Source organism: Olea europaea, chromosome 8 (genome assembly GCF_002742605.1).
Source record: "Olea europaea var. sylvestris chromosome 8, O_europaea_v1, whole genome shotgun sequence".
Classification (NCBI taxonomy): domain Eukaryota; kingdom Viridiplantae; phylum Streptophyta; class Magnoliopsida; order Lamiales; family Oleaceae; genus Olea; species Olea europaea.
Genome location: NC_036244.1, coordinates 5,057,452 through 5,075,313, shown reverse-complemented (window position 1 = coordinate 5,075,313; position 17,862 = coordinate 5,057,452). Strand labels below are relative to the sequence as shown.

The 17,862-nt window shown below is 32.1% G+C and overlaps 2 protein-coding genes across 2 annotated transcripts; one reads left to right on the top strand and one right to left on the bottom strand.

Moving 5' to 3' along the window:
- The first annotated feature begins 6,686 nt into the window (after window positions 1-6,686).
- LOC111398616 lies at window positions 6,687-9,779 on the top strand. Its single transcript, XM_023025609.1, has 3 exons — window positions 6,687-7,068; window positions 7,148-7,359; window positions 9,298-9,779. The coding sequence occupies exons 1-3, from the start codon at window positions 6,958-6,960 to the stop codon at window positions 9,530-9,532; spliced, it is 558 nt and encodes a 185-aa protein (XP_022881377.1). The 5' UTR covers window positions 6,687-6,957; the 3' UTR covers window positions 9,533-9,779.
- A 589-nt stretch (window positions 9,780-10,368) lies between these two features.
- Window positions 10,369-16,360, bottom strand: LOC111398615 (decapping 5-like protein). Its single transcript, XM_023025608.1, has 7 exons — window positions 16,111-16,360; window positions 15,074-15,174; window positions 13,255-13,326; window positions 12,286-13,170; window positions 11,349-11,546; window positions 11,100-11,210; window positions 10,369-10,999 (listed from the first exon to the last, which is right to left on the bottom strand). Exons 1-7 carry the CDS (start codon window positions 16,274-16,276, stop codon window positions 10,865-10,867), a joined length of 1,668 nt encoding a protein of 555 aa, XP_022881376.1. The 5' UTR covers window positions 16,277-16,360; the 3' UTR covers window positions 10,369-10,864.
- Between the last annotated feature and the right edge of the window lie 1,502 nt (window positions 16,361-17,862).

Genomic DNA, 17,862 nt, shown 5'->3' with positions numbered 1-17,862 from the left:
CATTTTTTGAGAAAATGAATTCTTCAATAGTGTTTTGACATAATTTCAACCACACATTTTTCAATAAAATAATATTACACGCAAATCCAAAACTTTTTCTTTTTTTTTAACCACACATTTCACATCAATACACTATTCAAAAATTCATTTTCCCTATCAAAATGGGGCTCAAACAAGGGTTAAATCAAAACATTTGTACTCAAAACTACAATTGATTTGCACAATACTTAATCCAAATTGGCAAAGGAACCATACGTTATATAAACAATGACCTCATCAATTTACCAAAGAAGATAGTTATCGCATGTGATGATTGCTGAAACTTCGGAGTTACACAAAATCAATGTGGTATTCCTAGGTTCAATAGAAAATGTAGCTTCTTTTGATTATATGACATAACGTGGAATTCTTTCAACCAAAAATGAGTATATTAACTACCTCAATGACAAACCAATTGGGTTATTTCCTTGAGAAAAGTGAAGAATTTGTCGGCTTTGACGAAGAAATATATAATACAAATTAATTTTATCAATAGGAGTTTCAAAATATATTGTTGCCAAATGGTATCCTGCCACATAAGTTAATTTTGAAAAGAAATCGTCCAGTGACACTGTTGAGGAACTTGGACCCATCCAATGGTCTTTACAATTGAATAAGAATGATTTGTTGTGATTTCAAGAGACATATTATCCATGCAGAAATAATCGTTAAACAAAAAGTTGAAAAACAAATGTTCCTTGCATGTATCACATTAACTCTAGCAAAATTATGAAGGATATTCATTTAAATTCAAGAAAAAATAATTTTCAATAAATCTATTCTTTGTAATACTCATTAACAATGCTCAAAAATAAATAGTGCCTACTGTTGGAATATGCCTTCCTAAACATATATTTTCTCATGGATAACTATGTCTTGCACTTTTCATGAAGTTTCCATGTAAACAACAAAAATCTTGATAAAAACATAATATACAATTTTAATTTTTCCTTTAACAATATCAATTATCTCAACTACTTAAAAAAAAAAAAAAAAGTAATAGTACTTCAAAAGCACCAAGCATATCATTCATCCGATATATAAAACATGCAACGCACATTCTTACCACTAGTAATTTTAAAGTCATGAACTTTCATATAAAGTCACATCCTTTCAACTAAACGATTCTAGAATATTTCATAATATTCTACATAATTCTTGAATAATTTACGTATTTAAATGACTTAAATTGACTTAATTTCTCATTCAGCAACTAAAAGCTTCCAATTAAATAATCAATACAAAATTTCCAACACTTCAACATATACAAGGCCAGATATTTTGTTTGGAATTGGTCTTGTTAGTCAATACATGGATCTTCTAACAATTATACATTTAAAAGATAATGTGAAATGAATTTTGCGATACATCAAAAGTATTATTCATCATGATTTGTTTGGATAATTTCAAACTTCTTGTTATAACGATAGTGATTGGGACGGAGAAAATGATGATCGAAAAAATATAAGTAGACATGTATTCTTTATGGAACATACTACTTTTACATGGTCGTTTAAAATAATAATAATAATAATAATAAGGGGCAATCTACTCAATTGAATTAACTTTTGCACAGATTTTTCAATAAGTCTCTTATTTAATATTTGTCTTTTTTTAAAATTATTCCAAAAACACAGTAAATTCATTCTTCAAATTTCCTTTACTACTCGGAAACCAAAAGCCCCACTATTTCTCATGTTTCCTTGCTTTAGTATTTCACCTACTCTTTGGTCACAGACTCACAGTCGTCTCCAATCTGCCATCTAAGAAATTCCTTGGATCCAATGATCAGTACTTTTTATTCAAGGGAAAAAATGGTAACTGCCATCATTTAAGATTACATTTTGATAAATATCAACAGTTGGTAAAAATTTTAGAAATAGGGTCATAATTTAGATAATTGAAAATATATATATATATATAAAGATAATGAGATTCTCTAATATTATATATGGATTGTGACGGGATGTAATTTATAAGAAACAAATATAATATATCTACAGATATTTTCTCTCTCACCATAAGTTATCCTATACTTCGACGAGTTATTTGTTCTCTCCCCGAATCATCTATGCGATCGATATATCTACACAATTGTGATCGGACAAGTTGTTAGGTTTCTTGACATTGTTCCAAATATAACATTGTAAAATTTTGGTTATTTCATTCTTTTTATGATTTTTTTTTTATAAACTTAATAAATATTTGTGTCGCATTTCTAAACGTGTTGCCACTAGTGTGATTGTAACTCTATATGTCCAATGTAAACATGTGGTGACTGGTGTAAGCAAGTTCCGAATGGTGTGATTCACTTAATAGGAAATTTTGCAATACATTTAACGTGATAGGTACCAGTATGTTGTGATCGATGTTAATATTCTGTCTCGTGTGACCCATAAAGGTAAAATGTGACTAACATCGAGAGTATGACGTGCACCCTGTAAAGGGCACTTGTGACCTTATGAATGATATGGAATATTGTGTGGCCTAACCTGGGATGAATATCATGTCATATTGTGGGAATTTGATCTGTATTTGTGACCTAATGATATAGGGTATTATGTGACATCTGGTGTGAGAAGTGTGACCTTATATGTAACTGGTAACAATGATTGGTGACAAAATGTTACTTGTTAAATTAATGTGGATGGTTGTGTGACTACCATTAATTAATGTGACATTTGATCTCTATTGTATGGCTTGATAATCTTTTCTTCCTTTAACGTTATTGTGAACGTGTGCCCTATTTTGCACTCATGCAAATCCTAAAAAGTGGGTTATTTCCTTAGTTGTGACCTTGAACTTATTATTCCTTTTTGCAGCAATGGGGAGATTTTAGCCTTTTCTTGTGTTGTGGAGGCAAGTGGGATGAAAAATGGAAGATATACTGGTACCAATATGATTGAAATTAGTCTCCAAAAATTGCATATACAATCAACTCATTGATAATGTAATTTCCGAGATGATGTTCGATACTACAAGTGTGATAAATTGAATGAAAATCTACCTCGAGTAAGAACTTTGAGCAAAACAATATACTGTTCTATTTGAACAAACGGACATGCATTTGCATGATGTTTCAAGTCGATAAAACCTTATGTACACACACATTGGCTATTATCTCATGTTTGCACGAATTAGCTATTATTGCAACATTGAAGATCGATGCATACCGTTATTGCTCAAATTATCAAAAAATACGAAGACCCAAATTCTCTATGGGGAATCGTGCAGACTAGGCAATTAACAGTACCTGGCCCATTGGCTAGAAAATGGTTGAAATTAGGATATAGAGTGGTATATCCAGGAAAAAAATCCCACATGGGCTAATACCCAAAAATAAAATAAAAATAAAAACTTAAATTTTTTTTATTAAAATTTGGATTGGGGGGACTGACTGTAGCATAGTCCGGTCTGTTCTTAAATCCACCCCTGATATGGTGATTTGTTTCTCTCTACATTAGGATTTTTTCTCTTTGAGAAATATAATTTTTTTCTTTGTAAATTGTTCGTTTTTCTCATTTGGTAATTACTAATGTAAATAGCTCATTTTCGGAATTGTAAATCGGTTATTTTAAAATAAATACTGATAATCAATTTATTCGAAATTCCTAAAGTTCTTGATTTGACACGTCTCAAAAGAATTAGTTAGCGCTAAGGTTTGAGCCTTGTTTAAACAAAAGGCAAACTTTATTGGGCCAATAGTTCACGGGTCAAAAGAACCCAACACAATGGATATTTTTCAAGTAGAAATTACAAATTCTAATAGATTAAAAATTTACATTTTAAAAATAAGATGTCATGTTTAATATTTCACAAATCAGAATTTTTTTAATTAATTAATATATTTAAAAATTAATCTAATAAATAATAATTTCATAACTAATTTATTCATTTTCTACCTTTCTCTTTCTAACCCCAATTCTCTCTCTCACCTTACTTGCCCCCACCCCCGATTCTCTCTCTCTCTCTCTCTCTCTCTCCAGCTGTCACAGACATAGCGACGGCAGATGCAGTAGATCTGAGACAAAATTTAGCATATCCAGTAGATGACGACGACGGTGGATGACGATACGCTGATCTGTACGATTTTGTAGCGGAGGTGGATATTCATATCGCGGCAGCGGATATGCAGATGACGATTTGTGGATATGGCAGATCGTGTGAGGCGGCTGGGTGGTGTGCGTTCGCTGGGTGTGGGTGTGTATGCAGAATGACGGTGGCGTGGTGTGCATTCGGCTGCAGCATCAAGACGTTGATGTGGGTGTGGTGTGAGTGCGTGGGTCTGGTGGCATGTGCGATATCGGTAATGGTGTCTGGCGATCTGCAGATCGTGGATCTGTTGTGGATCTGTGGTGTTGGTGTGTGGCGACGACGATAGCAACGATGATTTGGGACGATTGCGGTGCTTGCAGACTGTGACTCCCAATTGTGGTGTTGGTTTGTGGCAGCGACCAGCCATGATTTGGGGCGGTTGCGGTGGTTATGGACTATGACTTGCAATTGTGGTGTTGGTGTGTGGCAGCGACGGTGGTGTCAATGAAAATTGTGACTGTGATTGTGTCTGTGACTCACAATTAGATACGTGACCTGAAAATCATGACTGTGACTCACAATCAATTAATTTGTAACAAAAAAATTAATCGTGACCTAAAAAATTAATAATTTGTGACTGTTTAATAAGTTGTGACCAACAATGTTTGTGATATGTAACCTATAAATTCTTTTACTCGTGACCTATAAAATTTTCGATCTGTGACCGAAAAATAAGTTGTGACCAATAATTTGATAAGTTATGACTAAAGATTAATTTGTGACCAATTAATTTTTTGATTTGTGACCAATGAACAAACTACGACCTACAAAATTTTCGAATTGTGATAGTAAAATAATTTGTGACATAAATTTTTTGAGTTGTTACTACTTAAATTGTTAATTTGTGACCAAATTCTATAAATATGTGACCTAAATATATTTAATTAGTAAAATAATTAATTAATTAATTAAATCATAAATATATCTTAATAAAAATCTGATTTTTGAAATTTGAAACTTGTTTTCTTATTTTTGAAATGTGTCATAATTAATCTCTTACTTATGAAATTTTCCCATTTTTCAATGGAGTCGAACTTGTTCAACTAATTTTAAAATAACATTTTATCAGTTAGAATTATATATAATACAGACTAATGCTTTTCAACTAATTTGTTAATAATAATTAATTAGTATCAATTATAAATCATTTGATTTCATTTATACGTCTCTCTAATTTTAGTGAATAAATTAATAGAGAAGTTTGTATTTGATATCTAACAGAGATTCTAATTAAAAATAAATAAAAAATAAAACATTCAATGCCCTTAGATAGTAGGGAAGTGCTACATGTACATAATTGTCTACATAATAGTATCCATAATTACATGTGGCACTGGATCGAACCTTTAATTCAAATCTTACACTGTATATCAACAATCGGATGATTGCCACATCACATTCTGGACACTATTATGTGCAATAATTATATACAAGTAAAATTTTCGTAGATAGTATTGAATTTACCCGTATATATTTCTGGAAAATGCGAAATATTTTAGTGTAAAAAAAATATTAATTTTCTAGTTTTTTGGGGACTTTAAATTTAAAAATTTATAGGTCAACATATATCGTGTTTATTTCTCTAATTCGGTGGAGAATGGTCCTAGTCAAATGAATAATGACAAAACATAAACACTTATTTACCAACTTTTTTGACTTTTAAATAAGCTACAACCCAAAACCCACTTCAAGTTTAGGAAATTACTTGGAAACTTCCTTAGAGAAGAGAGAGAGAGAGAGAGCTTGTTAAAGCTCCATTCTTTTGAGGGGGAAAAAAATATTTTAAATAATATTTTGACATTATTTCAATCATATATTTTTCAATAAAATAATATTACATTTAAATTCAAAAAAAATTCTTATTTTTTAACCACACATCATCGATATACTATTTAAAAATACATTTTTCCCCCAGAATGAGGCAATTTTATAATATTCAACATATTCGCCCATCGAGAATCGTTTTGACTTGAGAATCAAGATTATTTTGTAATAAACTAAGATTATTAATATTTAGCTTTATTTTAACTTGATTATGGGGATGACGAAGGGATTGACTGACGCAGCTAATACTATTCACATCTCGGAATTTTCAGGAGGCGGCGAAAATTAAAAACTCCTCATTTAACTAATTATTTATTTTTACATTTTAAATATTATTTTGGCATAGTGATTTTTTGGAATGTCTGGTTAAAACGTAAGGAAAAAGTTTGGATCTGTGTATAAAATTATTTTATTTGAAAATGTAGTTGAAAATAAATTTTGAAAATATGAAAGAGACTCAAACAAGGACTAAAAATGTGAAAGTGAGTTTTATGAAAAATAAAATAAAAATTATCAAGCGACGAGGTGGCTCGATTGACTTCATCAAAAGGACGAACCAAGTCTAAATTTCTTGAAGCAAGTAGGCTCGCGCTCAATCTGTCCCATAGTCGAGCTTGCTTACTCGTGTGATGAGTTAAGTCGAGCGAGATAATAAACAAATTGAATAAATGATAATGTGTTCAATCCATCTAACGTCCCTAATATTACGAAGATGGACGCGAGCCCACATAAAACCTATGGAAAATCCTTTAATTTTAATATTCTCTCACTTCCCACTCTTCCCCCAACCTCACCCCATCCCCTACGAAGCCACGGCCACCATTGAAGAGTTGACCACCCTAATATCCAGTGATCTGAAAACTGTCTAAATACAATCAAGAAATGATAAAATTCTATTGAATGGAACCAAACAATTCTTTCCTATGCTTTGAGTAAACTCCAATCCTCCTCCTCCTCCTCCTTCTTCTCTTCTTATTCTTGCCTGAAAATCACTCATTCATGGAAAGATTAAACCAGTACAACAATTTTGTCTTACTTTTCTCTCTTATAATCACCCTTGGCCTTGTCTCCTTCTCTTTATGCCTTGCTGCAGAATTCAACAAATCGAAGGTAATTTCTAAATCAATTTTTATGTTCAATGCTTCCAAATTTGCATAATCTAAATAAGATTAATTCAATTTTTGTATAGAAAAAGGATCTGAGGTTTGATGACGAGCTTTGTTATTTGCCCGGAAGCCCGGCTTTTGGATTCGGAATAGCAGCTTTAATCTGCCTTTTCGCCGGTCAGCTTATCGGAAACTTGTTCGTCTGCACAAAGTTTAGTGCGAGAGTTCATCGGAGTAGTTGTGATGATAAATTACAAAGGCCTATTATTGCTACCATTTTCTTGGTTTTTTCATGGTAAGTAAATTTTTATTTCCATTACGTGAGATACAGTAATATTGGCCGTTCTAAAGATGAAATTGGTTTATTTCTCTATCCAACACCTACCCTTTTTTTTCCCTCCACTCACTCAATCTTTGGTACTCATTTTTTCTCAAACTAAGTCCGTGTTTGGCCTCAATATTTTAAAATTATTTTTTTTTCTTAAACTTATTTTCAATTATATGTTTTATGGTACCCACATCGTCTATCAATTTCCCAATCATATATTTCATTAACTTTTATCAAAAGTTAATGATAAAACTTATTTTTAGCCAAACCAAACAGGGGCTAGTTTTCAATCACAAATTCTCTCAATTAAAAAAAAAAAAATGAAGGACACAAATTTTACATGGAACTCATAATATTTTTCTACTTTTTAATAATACCATTTTCAAAATTATCATTTTCTATAAAATCTATTTCTATAAAATCCGCATCAACCACGTTATTCAGTCGAGTTTTGTCTAGTTGATATGTCGAATCCTAATTAATGTAATTAGTAATGCTATTTAGTTCCACTAATGTTAAAACACTAGTCTAGGTGATATTAACATGCCATTAAATGAGATATACAATCAAATAAATTACTTAATTTTTCTTTTTATTGAGTCTATCACTTAGGGTCCGTTTGATTGTAAAGATGGAATTTGGATGGAAAGAAAACGAATTTCAAGGAATTGAATTGCCTAAAACTCATTTTTACTGGGGAATTAACAATTAAATGTGTTCGATTGGTATAATTTTTCACCTGAAAATGTTGAAATTTTTTATCTTTTGGTGTTCATTTCACTTTATTTTTCATGAAAAATTGTCAACTAAAGGGACAAAATTTGTTACAATTGAGGATAAAATTTGTTCCAATTGCCCCAAAAAAGAAAAAGGTTGGCTGGAAATTCAATTCTCACCATTTCAAAACCATGGAATTGACACGTGTGAAGTGAAGTTGGAAAACAAATTCCCATGAAAATTTTTAACAATCAAACAATACAAATTGAGAGGAAATAGAAAACATTTTCCATTTTTCATGGAAAATCAAGGCTATCGAACATGGCCTTAACGTCGTCTACACTGGCACCACATAACAGTGTAACTATGACATCTCGACCAATTTTTCAATATTCCTATTTCCTAGTTGCTTAATGGGGCAGGGTGGACTCCACTTTTAGTCACTTATTCTAGTAGAATTTATTTTGTGCCAAATTCCTAGTGGAAGAACCTTCTAACGTGGACAACTGGGATTGTCGTAATTTCCTAGTCAAATCTGAATATACAATGTTCTAATAATTAGTAGAGGTATTTTAAAAAATGTTTAATTTTATAGTTGTTAATTGAAAAATGCTTATTTTTTAAATTTAGCACTAAATTATCTATTATGCCCTTTATGAAAAAAGAAACAATTTATTTATTTTTTCAATTTGTTGCATATTTCGAGAAGTAGCTTCCATGAGAAGTTACATTAAAATGATGTTCTCGACATTTCAAATGTCATTCTCGAAATTGAATCTCGTTTATATTTTAAAAGTACACATGTCAAATCACAATATTAAATGTTCTCGACATTTCAAACGTTATTTTCAACATTTTAAATCTTTAGAATGACATTTTATTCCGAACATGACAATTCTCTACACTTAAAATGTAATTTTCGACGTTTCTATGTCAATGAGAAAAATAGTATTAATCGTGATTTGACATATGCACTTTTGAAATAAATACGACAAGTTATGTATTAAAAATTTATTAGCCAATAAGATTTTTGCAAAAATGTCTATTTCTTGTCTTTGTATGGAACCATAAATTGATCACATGGATATTTTGGTCCAAAATATTTCAAAATGGACATTTTTGCAAATGGACGCGTGAAAGTGGACATTTCAACCAATTTCCTCTAATTAATATTAAAATATGTAACAGGATCAGCTTTGGAGTTTGTGTAATTCTAATCAGTACAGCCACCAGCATGAGCCGAAGTCAGTCCTTTGGGGAAGGGTGGTTAGATGGTGAGTGCTACATAGTCAAATCTGGAGTCTATATTGGCTCGGGTATATTGGCTGTGCTTGCTCTTGGTTTAACCCTAGGGTCTGACATTGCAACGACAAGGCAAAGGCGAGTCGAAGAAGACATGAAAGTGCACGCACAAGTTGAATGAGTTTAAACTCGTGCATCGAATGGATGTAAACGCACAAATGTGTTGATAAAGTTTTTAATATCCTATTAGCCTACGTCACGATATATATATACACACACACAAATATAGAGTTAGATTGATGGAAAAGGTTTTAATAAATGATTGTGGGATGTTACAGAAAAAGGTGTATAGGCTTTGGCCTCGACTAACTCAGAGAACTTCAAAATATTTGTTTTGCTTATACGTTTCAAAATATTTGTTTTGCTTATACGTTCTTCCACGAATGAAATACCCAAGAACGGTTTTCTATTCAAGTGACAATATTTGCTCATTTTTTGTTTAATTTATTACCATGTTCACTAAAAGATCTAAAATAATCAAGCTTTTGATATGAATAATGTTGTTAATAGTCAACAACTGCAATAATCATCTTACGTAACATTTTTGTTATTTAAGAGAATTGAATTACAAAAAACTAAAGTCTTAAATAACAAGTTATCGCATAAAATGACTACAATAATTATTGAATATGAATAGCATTATTCTTTTAATTTAATTTTAAATGTTAATAAAAATTTAAGTTAAAATCAACAATTAATTTTAACAACTCATAAAAACCAGAACTTTTATCAAAAATTATAAACTTGATTTTAAGCAAAATCAAGCAAGGGCTAAGGGCCCGTTTGGCATGGCTCTAAAAAATCAAAAACTACACTTGAACATGTTCAATTAATTTTATAAAAACAACTCCTTATAGCTAAAAGAGTTTTTCGGCTTCCTCTAAAAGCTTTTCAAAAAAAGAAATCTCTTTCAAATATTAGTTTTCAAACACAAGAAACGAAATCAGAACAAAACCCTTGCCCAATGTGCAATAATATATGTATATCCTTTTGATGAAACACGTCTTTTCAATAAGGATAGTTTCTTGAAAGCTACATAGAGTAAACGAAGTGACACGGACCTAATACTTGCAACAATGACGTACTACCATCTAAACAAGTTAAAAACTCAAAGTCTTATCCTCTAATGATGGCACACAATGCCAAAGAAAGTTTAGTAGAAAGTAGCAAGTAGAACCTCTCATAAAAGGAAAAAAAAAAAAGTAAAATAAAAAATTGAGAACAACTCCTTGTCCATGACGTAAAACATGGAATATAGTGGTTAAAAACTAGTATCTTGACATACAAGTTCATGGGCTAAAAAATATTCTGAACCCAACATAACTTTGCCATCGCGCACAGAATTATAGTAACACTTCTCCGGAGATCATTCTTGAAAAGATCGGATAATAAGATTTCATACTAAGAAGTTAAAACTGCAGCTGATGTACCTCTGGATCGTGAATATTCCATGTCATCTCCTCGAGTAACTTCCTTGGCCTTGTCCAGTGGGGTTACCCCACTCATATGGACCACGATAGTCACCATATTGACCAGCATAGCCGCCACTATAACCTGAATGAGTTTTCTGTTGAAAATTGCCAAAGGTCTGCATAGACCCCAAAGAAGAGAAAATGGTAAGAATCAGCAGGACCGGCATTATGCTAGTTTTTTATACAAAAAACTAGTGTATAACAATACTGGCAAACCTCAGGGTCCTGTTTCATTCGCCCTGAAAATTGGCTGTGTCTGTTCCTAGCTCCATGATTAAATCGGTTACAAGATATTGTATCGAAGAAATCATCTTTGTTATATGCAGGCTGCATACAGAGGCATCTAATTATTACAATCTATGAAGTGAAGTCGGAGATCTAATGAATGCATAGTTTAAAACTAAAGGTTATGTTGTCTGAGTTACAACATGCAAAAAGGAATACAGAACTTTGAATTCACCGCACCTTGGGATCACCAATGGGGACCAAACCAGAATGATATTCATCCCCTGGATTTTGTTCATTTACCACATTATGTTGGATCCCCTCTATGTTGTCTCTCTGCTTCGCTTTTCCAAGATAACCCCAAACCTCATCTTTTTTAAACTTCTCATTCATGGCTTCAAAATCAAATTCTTCAGTGAATTGGGAAAGGTGATGTGACTGAAAACAATCCAAAACAAACTTTTACAACACAAATATACTAGTACAACTGACTTTAATCTTACAAAAAAGGGTATCCAGGAAACAAAAACCAAAAGCAAGTGAACAGACTAAATTTCAATCTTAAAATGCATCAAGTGATGAATTTACTGTTCAAATTATCTACCGGGAAGATTAAAAATCAATTTACGGAAAGCACGACTTACACAATCATAGTCAAATTTTACTAAAAAAAAAACCTAGATAACGAGAAAATTTCAAGCCTTCGAGTGGGCAAGAGATAAGGACCTATTGATGCATTTCATGGTTTTGCTACTTTACTGTTGGCTTTATCCTACCAATAACCGATCTTGCATGGTACAATCAGTATTTAAGTAATGGGCAACCTGACTTGATAAAGCAATTAAAATGACACTGACAGCCAGTTGAAGAAACCTGTATTAAGCTGAGCGAAAGAATAAGATATGCAAGGGGCACATGGAAGGATGAGAATTTGTAGTCCAAGTGTTTCAAAGAATGAATATAAAGCTATAAGGGAACCAATCCTCCAATATTTTCTCGTCGTCAATAGATAATAACTCCAGTATATAGGAAACGGAACGGCAAAGGGAAGTAAAAATAAATAATTGGAAATGCCAATTGACACCTTAATAAGCAGAAGAATAAAGTAAATTACTTGATCTGGAATTTGAACATACATATATAAATATAACACAAGAAAATGAGAACTTCACTGAACCTGTTGGTCAGAGGGCGGCAATGGTAACAGACGACGTTGAACTGCTGGAGTAGTGACAGAGGATAAGGAATTCAAAGAAATTGAACCCATAATGCCGACATCTCTCTGATCTGGGTATAACTTCGGCATCTCAGAAATTTCAGATAGTCTGGGCTGTGACGATTGATTTGGAGTTAACAGAGGTGGTGTTTGCTTTAACAAGGGGTCTGATGTTGAATCTAGAACAGAAGACGTGGAAGGCAGCAAACCTTGAATTGGAAGCAATGTTACAGGTTCAGGAACTACATTATAACCGAGTGAAGCTTCCGTGTTACTCACATGTTGGGAAGCTAGGGAAAATGAAGGCATGGTCAATCTATTTGAATTCAAACCTGCAGTTTGATGGGAAGGCAGTGATGACTCGGGGGGCAACGATGAAAGTAAATTGGAAGGAGATGTAGGATGTTGCACAGAAGTAAGAGCGGGCTTGAAATTTGAATATATAGAATTTGATGCAGCAAATGAAGGACCAAGAGAAACATTATCGTATACTTTTGTTGCTGCCATGGTTGTAGACGACGCGGAACCAGTAGCCTCCAATAAATTCTGCACTGGATATGGTATTCTGGCGGATGAAACAGAATGCTGCTGAGCATAAGGAGTACTTCCTGCTGCTCCATTATATCCTTGCCAGTGAGTTCGCAAATCATAAGGCGTCATACCAAAACTTTGAGTGGCCTGAGGACCCTGTAGCCCCATCTGAATTCCAGAAGGATTTGGAGATCTGCTGAGGTCAGAAATTGTGTTCAAAACCGAGGGTTCATTGTAAGAGCTGGCTTCTACCATAGATCCACTAGAATATGATACTGGTCTCGACAAGTTTGAAGCTCCAACAGCATATTTTGACTGACTTAAAAATAAAGATATGATTAATGTTGTTCAGGTTATGAAAGCATTCATATCATTATTCCTTTTTACAGTGCTAAATACCTGAATAATTGCTGGGTCACTGTGTAATGGCTCCTGTACTTCAGCTGGTTGAGAGGCCTTCACTTGCAAATCCTGATATTGGACATAAAACACTCAGATATGCAAGAAATTATATGAATGAAGCAAATTCAAGGTACTCCTATTTTACAGATAATGTTTGGGATATGGAGACTGTCATACATAGAGATATAGCAAGGAGAAAAAAAAAACTAGTGTTAGATGGGTGGTTGCCGCTAGCCATCTAAAAGAATCGTTAACCAATGTAGATAAAATCCAGGTAAAAATCTTCTTGTATTCAAAAAAAGACGTAAAACTGAGGACTCTTGCCCACAAATATGGGTTGCTACACATATTCTCTGTTGGTCCAAAATATTTATAAATGTCATCCAATAGCAATTCCCAGTCTTAAATTGACTTGGAATGTCCAAAACACAGCATTGCCCCTTAAAAAATAAATTATGACGACCTTAAATAGTTCACTTTGAACAAGCTTTTCTCGAACGGAAACCAAGCAAAATTTGCACAGCTAGATTTTTTATGGTCTTACATTTATGAGCTTATGAAGCCGAGCTCAAAAATTAAAAATTTCAATTTCAACTGATTATCTAACGACTCACATAAAGAAACAATTCAAGTTTAATCATGTATTATCAGGACAGATATTAAAATGCCATTGTAGAATGTGCAGCCCAACGACTAAATCTCTCTACATATTAGTATAACCTATGTTTTAGGAATTTAAATTTTGTAAAGAAAAGGATGGTGATCTAAATACTTGTCAAAAACAATTAAAATTAAAAATATCCAGTCCTGGTTAACAGGCTCTACTCAATCACATCTTCCCTATGCTGTTGCTAGGTCAGCCAATAGTTCACTGTTTCAACCGATTAAAACATGGATCTCCATAAAGGATGCCAAGCAATATAATGTCAGACTCTGAAATTTAGCCTTAAGACGTACTGTTGTTAATCAAGTCATCCAATCATTTGAACTCGAGGAGAGTTGTTTTCCTTTGAATTCACTAGTACAAATAGGTTAACAGTTTAACAAAAATTAGCTCTCCCAACTACCACTCTCCATATTTTAACAATCAAAATCTCAAAAGATTTTAGCACTGAAGTGAAAATTCTTACATGTGCTGCAGGCACTAATATATATTTCCATTCAAGATCACGATTGTTTCCAAAATTTTAGGTCTCACCCTTAAGCCTCTTAATCCTTCTTAAAAGATTTTGAACACTTTCTTAGATACATTCTTTAATGTAGTCCCATGAATAAACGGAATTAATCATGAACTACTGCCCCACTTAACATACATGGTTTCTTATCTTCAGGGTTCATTACTGACAGAAATATGCAATAAGTTTTCAACTTATCAAGGGGGAAATAAAGAGACGAATCTTGAAAGATAAGTAATGAGCATGATCCTAACTATGATATCATTTTAGAACATCAAAATGAATCTAGTTTATAGCGTCATAGTGTACAACAAAATTTAATGTCCTCCCTCAAATTCAAGAAAACGAAAGAAAGAAAAGGAGAGGAGAGGAAGATGGAAAACAGGCATGAAACATAACATAGAGTTCAAGATGGATGCAAGAAACATCAAAATACCAATAATATCTTAGTCCAGTTAGAATGGAATACAAAAGGGTGAGTATGAGCAAACAGGATAATATCAAGAAACGACCATAAGATAAGCAGATTTGTGACCAAAAGAATTGAGATAATAAACACTGTATAAGCATCAGACCTTAGACGACCATTTGATAGGAGAGCTATTTTGTGTAATCAATTTGACTCTAGTTTAGAAATTTACCTTAATATCGCTTCCACGAAACAAAATGTATTCATAGATTTTGTCACTCGGAGGAACTTGAGGACCATCTTTCTTTCTTCCCTCAGTTCCATAAGACCTCACTGCAAGTGATCAACCAAACACAACCAGAAGTCAATCATACAATTAACAAAAAGTACGAAAGCTTATAAAAAATATAACAAACCATAGGGTGAAAAAGGTTCATAAAACTGCAGAAACATTTTAGTTCGTCGGCTCAAACCAATAACATGTATATAAATTTGACCTTTAAATGTGTAAATAAGACCATTATATCATTATATTTTCCAGTCTGAGTTGCATAAACGGCCAGTGAAGACTAACAGTCTAACATTTCATTACTAGGAGACAAACTGACTGGTTGCTGTAGGGATTTAGATTTAAACTTTACAATACCTTTGAATTGAGAGTTTTAAATAGTCCTATACTTACCTTTCCCTTTTTTTTAACTGAGATGCTTGAAAAAGGGAATACATGAGTGCCTGACTGCCTGGTTTCAGCCCCAGGCATACTATGTGGCTAGGAAAAGCATCTGAATTAGAATGTATTACTGAGATTGTTTAAAAGGAATATGATTTTACAATTTTTATTTTCTAGTTAATGGTAAAAAAAGCTTTAGAATTTTAATCAATTGAATCCAAAAATACAGACACACAGCCAAAACTTCGAAATTTAGTGCACAAGGAAGAAATAGGCGTAAACTCAAACATTTGAAAATAAAAATAGTATTTTTGGGAAGAAAACAATGTAGACAAAGAACTCAATAATGCAACAAATTACAAATGAAATGCTGAAACTTAAACATTTGAAGGACCTCCAATTATGCAACCAATAAACTAGAATTTCAATATCGGTAACTCAATTAATTTTGAGAAAATAAAACCACGTCACATCCAATAGATGTAGAAAATAAAGTATCCACTGAAATACCCATAAACAGTATGCTTCGAACATTAATATCACATAAGTATATAAACGATGAACAAATTATTGAGAAACAAAAACGAGTAAAGAGGTACCGTTTTTTAGGCCGAGGGTGGAGTCTTGAGGGTTGAGGTGGTAGAGAACACCCTCGTATCGGATCTCAAACTTCGAAATCAGGCTAATAAAACTTCCAATGTACGAGTCCGCCTGAGAGGCCGTCGTTCCGTTGCCGCTGTCGATTCTAGAGGATTCATTCGCCATCAAAAACCTTGAATCGAAACCGATGAAAATGAAAAGTGAGAAATTACAGGAAGATTGAAATCCCTTGAGTATAGTGTGCGTTTAGTACATTTTTATGGTACGCATGGGGTCATATAGAATGACGTGGACGAAAAATATTTTAAATTGATAAATAATAAAGTGATAGATTACATTATTTAGTTCATTATATAAAGTTTGATGTACATGTAACGAGATCCAATATTAAAATGACAATTGTGGGTTCCTCTATTTTGGCCTTGGACCTTAGTAGGTGTAACATAATGTCCCCATGACATTATATTATTTATCAATTTAAAACTCAGTCAATTTTTTAAGTCAATCTTTTTTTTCATTTCATTTTCGTTAATTGTTTATGTACTATTTTTATGTATAATTAGCAAAATCCTTTTGTTCTTAATTTTTAGATAATTAGCAAGTAACGTCTTTTCCTTTCAATATAATTGTGAAAAATGTAGTTATCTTTTGTTGTTTGATATTTTCGCCCTTATTTTTACCTTTCATTGCATAAAATGACCATTTCATTCATTTTCTAAATTAAAAGATATAAATAACAAATATATCAATCTATTTAAATTAAAATAATAATAATAATAATAATAATTGTAATTATAGTCACAAAAGTTTTTTTAAAAGTGGAAGTAAGTTCTAGATAAAATATTAAAAGGGTAATTTGAACATAATGTCCCCATCTTTCACTATTATTGTGAAAACATCCCTATCTTTTAGTTTTTGGCATTTTCACCCTTAATTTACTTTTAATTGCACAAACCATCATTTCTATCCATTTCCATCCAATTTCTCAATAAAGTTGTGAAATTACAAATATATCCTCCTATTTTAAAAAATTAATTACCTTTACTTTCTAATTTTTTTAATAATTTATATGGGGCTCATTCACACTTTTTTAAAAAATTAATTTTTTATTTTTTAATAATTTATTTAGGACTCGTTTGTACTTTTTTCTAAAAAAATAATTTTTAGTTTTTTAATAATTTATTTGAAAATCATTTGGCACTTTTTTCAAAAAAGGGGGGGGACTATGATTGCAATGAAATATGATGTTATATTAGTCATTTTACACTTTTTATTGAGAAATTGGATGAAAATGGATGGTTTACACAATCAAATGTATAATTAAGGGAAAATTGTCAAAAAGAAAAAAAGAAAAAAAGAAAGAAAGATATAGAAGTTTTCACAATAATAGTGAAAGTAGGGATATTATGTGCTAATTACCCTTTTACTAATTTATTTGGAACTTGTTTGTGTTTTTTTAAATTTTTTGGTACTATGGTTGCAATTAGCTATATATATATATATAGAAGATTATATTTATCATTTCATAGCTCTTAATTGAAAAAAGAGATCAAAATGACATTTTACGCAATAAAGGGTGGAAATAAGAGTGAAAATATCAAAAAATAAAAAGGTGATGATGTTTTCCATAATAATAGTAAAAGGTATGGACGTTATATATTAATTACCTTTAATTTTTTTGGGGGCAATTTGAGTCACCAACTTTTTATTTTAATTCATATTCACCCTTCGTGATTCAATTTTCAATTCAA

What these genes read in the sequence shown, in the direction of transcription:
- LOC111398616 (XM_023025609.1), top strand. Translation starts at nt 6,958, where the DNA reads ATGGAAAGATTAAACCAGTACAACAATTTTGTCTTACTTTTCTCTCTT. An exon ending in CAGAATTCAACAAATCGAAG is followed by an intron (nt 7,069 to 7,147) that starts GTAATTTCTAAA and finishes ATTTTTGTATAG; the next exon opens with AAAAAGGATCTGAGGTTTGA. An exon ending in ATTTTCTTGGTTTTTTCATG is followed by an intron (nt 7,360 to 9,297) that starts GTAAGTAAATTT and finishes AATATGTAACAG; the next exon opens with GATCAGCTTTGGAGTTTGTG.
- LOC111398615 (XM_023025608.1), bottom strand. Translation starts at nt 16,276, where the DNA reads ATGGCGAATGAATCCTCTAGAATCGACAGCGGCAACGGAACGACGGCC. An exon ending in TGCCGCCCTCTGACCAACAG is followed by an intron (nt 11,547 to 12,285) that starts GTTCAGTGAAGT and finishes GATTGTTTTCAG; the next exon opens with TCACATCACCTTTCCCAATT. An exon ending in GAATGAAACAGGACCCTGAG is followed by an intron (nt 11,000 to 11,099) that starts GTTTGCCAGTAT and finishes GGGTCTATGCAG; the next exon opens with ACCTTTGGCAATTTTCAACA.